Here is a 9141-nt window from a genome sequence, read left to right as displayed (position 1 = left end):
ATCCTTATACATTTCGAACACATCATGCATCTAGGAAATCATTTTCTAGCCTCATATCTTCACCCATTCCTTTTGTCAAAGAACCATACACTAGGAGATTGGCTACTGGACTATTGAAATTCATTGTGCGTAGGCTTGTCAACAGCAAATCGAAGGAAAATGAACCTACTTCAACATCCTACTTAATTACACGTCCCTTTGTGTATGCTTTCCTACCAGTACCGTCTCTCGTACAGAATCCTTCCAATTTAATCTCTAGTGAGAACAATGAAACCCTAGCAAAAAATCCCCAAATATAGTCAAACACTAGCAATACAGTCTGCATCCCAAGCAAATCTAATGCCGGTGAGCTCATACGCGACAAAGGGAACAAGAGGAGGTAGAAGATCCATACCCGCCCTCATCGTCCGCCATCTCCACCGGGACGCGCGGCTGCAGATCACCCATTGCGGTCAGCGGGGTGCATCGCAACGCGCCTTCGGCCTGGGTGCTTGTGATCACCGCCGTCTATGCCACCCAAATTGGAGTCGCCGCAGTCGGCCTGGTCGCCGCCTCGAGGTTAGGGTTTGGGACTGAGTGTGAGTGAGAAGAGGACGAGAGAGAGAGCGCCTACGAGTGGGCCTTATCCACTTGACCCGACGGCATGCGTGTCCATACGAAAATACAGAGCCAGCGTATACACCTGCAGTTGGGCTCACGACGTCCCCGAGCGTATTCCGTGGCGTTCCTCCGAGGAACTCACAGTTGTAATGGTACAACTTTAAATAGATAAATAGTATTTCTACGAAGTCGGAGAATTATAATTGTATCAATAAAAAAAACCTATTAATTGTACGCCATCTTTTTCTTCTGTTTGAGTGAGACTATTCAGCTCAGGTAGTGAGGTGAACGATGAGTGGTTTCTTTGTGTGTAGTACTACTTTTGACGTCACGATGTCTTTCAATTTGACGCACGTCACTTCAGGATAACTCGGTTTTGCTCGCTCTGGCTGTCCTGTTTCTTGTTTGCTCGCTTCGTACGTTATGCTACGTAGTAAGTACTATTCATCACCGGCTGATTTCTCTCCTCTTGACTGATGAATTGATATTTTAGTTTATTTGGTTATATAAGCTATATATATTCAAATTCAATCAATCCGTCCCACAGATTGTATCGCCGCCGGGTGAGGTCAGTAACGAAATTCCAGATGATCAAGAGATTACTACTACTTGTTTGCTTAACAAAACAAGCAAGAACAAGAACAAGAACAAGATCAGGAGACGGGAAAAAAGAAGAAGAAGAAAATGATCAGTCCAATTCGATCTATGCACGCATCTGGATTCTGGACCAGGTGCTCCAGTACGTCTCCAGTCATGGACTGGTTGTTGTTGTTGTTGCAGCAAAGCTTCATCATGTCCGTTGGTGTCTCCTCTGTAGGACGGTTACCTTGCCGTGGATCGATGGTCACCTGCTGCACCTGCACTCCGCGGCGCAGCCTGAAAACCATCCACGGCGGCCGGCGACGGCGCGGCGCGGCACGTCACCAGCACGGCCTGGTGCTGACCACGAACGGCGTGGCGAAGCATGGCTCCAGGCCGATCCACGGCGGGCAGGTCGACGACGACGACGTGCCGGTCGGAGCCGGCGGGCCCGCGAGCGCCGCCAGGTAGATCGCTGCCAGCCTGCGGGCCGCGCGCCGCAGCCAACGCGCCGTGAGCCAGCGCAGCCGGAGCCTGCGCAGGATTCCCCACCCGCGCCCGGCCCTGCAGTTGCCGCCGAGCCGGGCGACCGGGAGCCTCCGGCGGCGACGGCGGCCGAGCCCGCGCCAGCGCAACCGGCGGCCCGCCGGCTCGACGTTGCATGGCGCGCCCGGCATCCCCTTCTGGCGGTCTGGGTCTGGCCGGCCGCTGTCTCCCTCTGCCCGTTCCGTTCCGTTCCTCCTCGTCTATCGTCTGTGTCTTTGGCTCATCAGGCTGTGGAGTTGCGAGAGAGAGAGAGAGTGATATATGGGGTCGCCGACCGGATGGTGGAAACCTCCAAACGCACTTATGCCTGTGGGCTGTGGCGCCAGGAAACTTGCATGGCCTAGCATGGTGACGGGTTTTATGGCAACGATTAATTGCCTTCTTACTATGGCGCATATATATATATATATATATATATATATATATATATATATATATATATATATATATATATATATATATATATATATTATATATCTTTATCTACTATATACGGAAAGCAATTTGTATGGATATATCTAATTTATTTGTATTAATTGTCAACGTGAGAGTGGCATGACATGATTTATTATAAAAACTAAAAGAACGCCCCGTGCTTTGCTGCGGGAATCGCTGATGAAATTATACTACTTATATTTACTAATATAATTGCATAAATATCATAATACATGTTAGTGAATGATTTTTAATATTCTAATATGGACAACTAAATAATATATGTTAGTAAATGGCGTGGTTTGCTAATGTGAATAGCTTGAATGAAGGCATAATGGTGTGTGTTAGTTGGAGTGTTAGTGGATGTTGATATAAACTTTGTATGACGAGATAGTTGAATGTGCTAGTGGATGCTGATGTGGATACTTTGCATGATAAGATAAATTGATAGTATGGTTTATCTTTATAAGAGATACAGATATTCATAATGTATAACTTTATTTTAAGATAATGTTCTATCTAATCACAGTACAGACACATGTTGACTGGCACGTCGCCTACATTTATATGTAGATTGTGGATATCTAATGGATATGCAATATTTTTTCTTGTGTATAACTTTATTCATAATAGCTTGTATTAGCATTTGTATGTAGATTCGAGGGATTTTTTAGTTTATCTTTTTATAAAAGTAGATTTTGGTAATTTTGATATAAATTAAATTGACTTTTTATATTATTTTTTATAATGGTAGATGTGGCTGATTTACGTGTTACTTTGCATTATCTTTGGTAATGGTAGATAAAAATTATGAGGTTATTTTAATTACCTTTCATAATATAGTAGATGTTCGTAATTTTGATCATAATTTAGAGGTTTATTTTTAGTTATCTTTTAGAAGGGCAGGCGTGGGTAATTTATAAGCAAACTTTAGATGATATTATGCATGTTTCATATTGTTAGATGTGGATAATTTTTTGTAAAATAAAGTAGATCCCACGACTATTATTGGTGACAATGGTTATAGTCTACCAAATTAAATGCTTGGTATTTAATTTTCTAAGTGTTCTATTTTTTCAGATTTATCTTTCTTATTAGCGCTTCTCATAGAGATTAATGTGGAGTCTCCTTTAATAGTAAACTGTGGCCAATGATGCTACATGACACCTACTCCTCTATTCTATCTGATTTCCTTGACTCGTAATACTTAAGTCCTAACCTGGCCCATTCGCACAGGTCTCCTACAGACCCCGTATGGTAGAGTTTCGGATGACATGGACTATGGCTCCTTACACTATATTGAGGAGCCATTTTTTTTCTTTTCTCTCAAAATAAAAAGGAGCCGATGAAACTATTATTTCTGGCTTCACTGGCTCTAACTTCTTTACGTCCTACTGGCTCTAGCTTCTTTACGTCCTGCTGTAGCAAAGAGCCAGAGCCATGGGAGCCGAACCAAATAGGACCTTAGGGCATATTTGGTATAGCTCAGCTTCATAAATAGTTTTTTTGGCTTTGATTTTATAAAGCAGCTTCACCGGTGAAAGTAAAGTTGTTTTTATAAAACATTTGACAAAACGGCTTCTTAAGAAAGATAGCAGAGAAAGCTGAAAGAAGCTAATATTTCCAGCTTTCACACTGTTTTTATTACAACCTGTTTGATAGGAGAAGTTTAGAAAATTGTTTTGTAAAGCTAGTGCAAAAACTATCAAACACACGCTTAGGCTTAGTAATCACCGGTTGGCCATGTCATCGTGTACAGACTTTTTGTTCACTTATTAGGCGAGATGCCCTACGGGCTACGGCAAAAACAACTTAGCGAGTATAGCGACAGTGTCTCGCAGCAAAATTGACCTAAACTATATATATTGTATTTGGCAGAAGCTAGCATTATATTCTCTTTTTGTATTATTTTTGGCAGGCAAACAGAGCCTCGAAATACGGTATGCACTGGCATGGATGCATGGTGTACGTGTGGATGCCTTTGGTTACCTGCTCGCTTGGGACTTGGGTGCCCTGCCCAACTCGTGAACCTTAACATCGACGCACCACTAGGCTGTAGGCACTAGCGACTGAAAGCTGAGTTTACCCAACTTAGGGGTAGTTTGGTTGCTGAGACCTGAGAGTAAAGTTTAGTTCTTGTCACAGCGGACATTAAGATGTTAATTAGGAGAACTAAACATGAGTTAATTATAAAACTAATTTACGAGATGAATCTATTAAGCCTAATTAATTCATCATTAACGTATATTTACTGTAGCACCACAGTGTCAAATCATGAACTAATTAGGCTTAATAGATTCGTCTCGTAAATTAGTCTCAATCTGTGTATTTAGTTTTGTAATTAGTCTATATTTAATACTCCAAATTAGTGTTCAAACATCCAATGTGACAGGGACTAAAATTTAGTCCGTGCAACCAAACACCCCCTTAACATTTTTTTTAACATTGACGCATGAAGTACTGCATGATGCATAAAAAGGAACACGTACGTTTTACTCGAACTGATGAGGCACACGCACATCTATATATCCGGCTACCCCCCACCCCGGATCGAGAGTCAACTACTCAGAAAGCAGCCAAATTTGCTGCTTCGGTTAATGGTGGCTAGCTTTCGCGCGTCATGCAGGCAAGCGTTTCGGCTTCCGTGTGCAGAGTTGCATTGCAGGGTGCACGACTGCTGATGAGGATGGCAATATTGGCATCCATCCACAGCGGCCGGCCGGTAGCTGAGCATGCCTAGGTACGCCTCCCCGCTGCGGGCTGCGGGCGGCTCCTGTGTTTGACTCCCGCACTATCTATGAACTATACAGATGGATAGACTTCGTTTGGACGGTTTCGCTGTCGATGTCGTCAACAGTATGGGTACATAGACATTACAGATGGATAAGGGTAGCACATAGACATAGCAGGCGGCAGGCCTCGTTGCGTGCAAGTGCAACCGAGCTGCTGAAACTGGGATCCAAACAGATGAGCAGAGCATGAGGATGTGTGACGTCCGCGCAATGCTTGGGGGCTTGGGGCTTGGGGCTTGGCGTGAAATTCAGACACTTCACTGCACCGCGGTAGGGCAGGAGTGTGGTTGGTAGGTGAAAGATGGACCGAAGGCGGGGAACAACAGACCTGCTGTTCTTGACCTAATTTGCTTATTACAAACGCGCACTAGCTTCTAGCTAGAGCAAAGTTGCCCCGGAGACAGGGGCGAAGCTATGTTGAGCTTGCCTGGTGCCAATGCACCACGGAAAGAAAAAAAATTACTACTAACTAGACTAACTTTCATCATGTATTTCTACTAAATTATGTAGGTTTCCTTAGCAGTACACCACCTTAATTTTAGAGCTGGCTTCGCCCCTGCCTGGAGAAAGGAAGTACTACAATCTCGCCCTCTCTTTTACCGCGCCGCACCTTTTTACTCTGTTCAATTCAACGTCCAAATTGTTGACTATGGGAACAGGTCAAGAAATTAACGAGAGGCTCCGAAATTTTTTTTTACAGATACAGCATACCGGAGCGGGGCCAGTGGAAATGAGTACTGTAGCAAACAAACACTCGCCAAAGGTTGATGCACAAGTTTTAAAAAAAAAACAAAATAGGGTTGATGCAGACACTAGCGAGTCCTGAATCCGTTCTCCAACAGATTGTGAATTTGTCCCCTGAATTCATTCCATTTCATTTTCAGCGGTCATGCTCATGCCCTGCTGCCTGCATCCGCGGATAGCTGAAACCAGCAGCCAGCCAATTACAGCCCAACTGTTGAGGATATATGTTTTGATGTACACTTTGACCAGTGTTGTAAACTGCCACAGGCAGTGAGCGCGGTCACCGCGCCCCACCACGCGCACGTCGTGCGCTGAGTGTAGAGAGGACCGGCTGCCTAAGAGGCAACCTCCCTGACTGTAATCCATATATACTCAATGAGATCAATACACAATTGTGTTGGCTCCTATTATTCTCTTCTACACCAACACCACGCATGCAAAAGAGACGATGCAGTGCACAAGGGCCGGCCGGGACCAGGCATCATCCTGGCCGCCGGTTTGTCAACGGAAAGCAGCAACAGCGACACGGCCACGGGCTCGGCGCCAGCACACACCCGCAGCTAGCTAGCTCAGGTTTGTTGATTCATTTGCATTGGTCCCATACTCCCTTCCATGACAGGAATAGCAAGCATGGACGAAAGGAGGGCCGATCACTTCTAGTTTTGTCCATGGCGGCCGCCAATTTTCTCCTCTGATGGTAGTGATCTGCCTTTTGCCAGTGTTGTCAGGTTAGGTTGTTTGCACTGGGCCTGCTTTTCTGGTGCTCAAATTTCTCGGAGTGGTGCCGAGTATGCAGTCCCCGTCAGGCGTCAGCTACTCAGCTTGTCCTAATATTCTCTCTTTCTCTCCCTTTTGGAATGGAAGGATTGTGTCCTTTTACCGCCAAACTTTAACTAGCAGAACCCAGTGGCAAAGTCGCGTCATCGACCAGTCACTTGTGTGACTGATTCCTTGTTCTGATAATTGGTCCACTACAGTTCAGAGATGCTTGAACGACAGAGAATTGTATCGGAGAAACCGTACCGAAGCATTGTTCAAAGGACCGATACATGGGCCGGTTCAAGGTTCAAGCCGGATCAACCCGTGAAACCAGCCCATATCAAAACCTATCTATAAGCCCAGTCTGAGTTGGTTTGGATAAGGTTCAAAGTCGCTAAACGCCGAAACCGTACGTGGAGGTGGAGGCGATCTTGGCGGTGACGGTGCACAGGACAGGATCATCTTGGCTAGCTGGTGAGTGGCGACGGGGCTTTGGTCTTCTCGACCAAGGCTGAAGATGGGGCTGTGCGGGTCCAATCTTAGCCGGCATCGATGGCTCGCGATGGCAATGTATCATCACCGGTTCAAAATAAAAAATCGGACAACGGTTTGAGAGGAAAAAAACGGCAGTGAAAAGCTAATGCTTTCACCCTAGGTTTTCTCCAACCAACGGTAAAAATGATTTTCACTGTCGGTTCGCTAGAAAGCGTGACGGTGAAAGCCATAGCTATACCGTCCATGTGCTAACCCACCACCAACATGGCATGTGATGTGCTCTTTGGAAGTTACTGACAGGTGAGGACCATGAGCCTACATGGTGCTCCGGGATTGACTATAGGGCGTAGACACAGATCAACGGCCCCATTATCCTCTCCCTCTCCCTCTGGCTACCTCCCTAGTCAACCACAACTACTTCGTCCCCTCTCTATTCCCTCCCGGCGACACTAGCTCCTAGGACGACCATCGGAGCGCCAGTGCGGTGTAGTGCGGCGCGCAGCCCAACTGCGGCGATGCGACAGTATAGCTGCATCAACAATCATTAACCAATACCCTTATAGAGTTATACTAATTGTATAGGTGAAGTAGCAGGGGTGGAGGCCTAAGGGTGACTACACGTTGTGCTGTTGGCGAAAGAGATGGGCAACAACTTTGTCGTGCGAGTCGAGGTCGGTTGGTAGCACCCGGGCAAGGCAGCGCTTGATGCCCAACAAGTGCGGAAGGATCTGTGCGCCATGTGCCCAACAAGCTAGCAAGGGCTAACTGAGGTTCCGAGAGGAAAAGGAGGCGACTAGTCCATGTCGTCACTTGGTACTTGCTAGCCAATAGGTCGCAAGGGGCCGATGACCAATGGGGAGGGCCGCCGGTGCGCCGCTACACTTTAGGAGAATAGAGGGTGACATGTCTGTGTGGTTAGGGCTCAACCGCTCGAGAGTAGGGGCAAGACAAGCGATCCATCTATTAGGTTGGACTGCTAGTGCCAGGTAGGGTTGTACTTGGACTCTAATAATGAGGGGGTACTCGAATGTTTTTGGGCTCGCCATGCACTTGGAACCCCCTTAGCCCAGGACATAGGTTTGCCCCTTGTGGGCGTCAATGTGTTGCAGTCCTGTGGAGGTAAGAAGCCTGGCGCTAGTGACATCTTGACTCATGTTGAGCACCGCAGATGAGATGGCTGATGCAACTATAACTGCGGCTAGAGTTGTCGTCAAAGTGGAGGAAACCCACGATGTGGGATCATCATAGCGGTGGTAAATGGCGGTGAAGTGTCTGGCATAGTAGTCGGGGCATAGTAAAATGGCAAAGTGGTTGATGTCGATTGCACTGATGACCTAGCGCGTAGATGTAGCTCGCTCAGAGACACAAGGCTCAGGGTGCGAGTCATCCCTGCCAGCTTCTCTCCATCAGCGCATCGACTGTATCCCACCTGTCAGGGACTCCACATTTGTCCATCTTCCACATCAATCGATCCATCTTCTAAGATAGGGCATATATGGTGATAAATGTGGACTTTCACTGCCTGGATACAAAGAAGAGACGGTGACGAAGAACCCCGTGCGCCACCTTCATCGTGACCGCACGGGCAACTGACGGAGGGATCTAGCGGCAGCGAGGTCGAGGGACGTAGGGGAGAGGGTGAGGTGGCACGAGGTATGAAGTTCCTCCAAGTGTCACTGTCGGCTAACAAGATTAAGCATTAGCATAAGCATAAGCCAAATTTCAGCGAAATGAACAGTCGAAGGAGGAGGGCAGGGGGGCTTGAGAGATGAGAACTAGGCTTGAAGCCATAATTTAATCGAGTTCCAAGGATCCCTAAATCACTAAAAAACAAATCAAATACATATCAAGAATGACTCAAAAAATAGAGAAAAAGGATAAATTTCAGATCATGAGAGAGGAAAATAACTATATTGTGTCTGGAATGAAAATTAATAAACTATGGTGAAGCTTCGTATTGGAACCATGTTGCCCTCCATTCCATTCCATCGAGTTGATATTTGATCGGTGGGAACTGGGAAATGGGAAGCTTGGGTGTGGAGTTCGATTTTGGTCCCGTTCGGCTTGTCGAAACTTAGCTGTTTCGGCTAAAAAACTAAGCTGAATAGTGCGGATTATAAGGTAAGCCGAACGATGCCTTTATGTCGAGAGAGTGATGAGACCCTCGACTGGGGACTGTGGGACGCGTTTG

The 9141-nt window shown here is 46.3% G+C and overlaps 1 protein-coding gene across 1 annotated transcript; it reads right to left on the bottom strand.

The window, feature by feature from the left end:
* Window positions 1–1193: 1193 nt before the first annotated feature.
* Window positions 1194–1972, bottom strand: LOC136474117 (uncharacterized). Its single transcript, XM_066471724.1, has one exon. It carries the CDS (start codon window positions 1854–1856, stop codon window positions 1521–1523), a length of 336 nt encoding a protein of 111 aa, XP_066327821.1. The 5' UTR covers window positions 1857–1972; the 3' UTR covers window positions 1194–1520.
* Window positions 1973–9141: the final 7169 nt, after the last annotated feature.

Source organism: Miscanthus floridulus, chromosome 8 (assembly GCF_019320115.1).
Source record: "Miscanthus floridulus cultivar M001 chromosome 8, ASM1932011v1, whole genome shotgun sequence".
Classification (NCBI taxonomy): Eukaryota; Viridiplantae; Streptophyta; class Magnoliopsida; order Poales; family Poaceae; genus Miscanthus; species Miscanthus floridulus.
The sequence above is the reverse complement of the archived record's forward strand: the minus strand, read 5'-3'. Positions and strand labels throughout refer to the sequence as shown.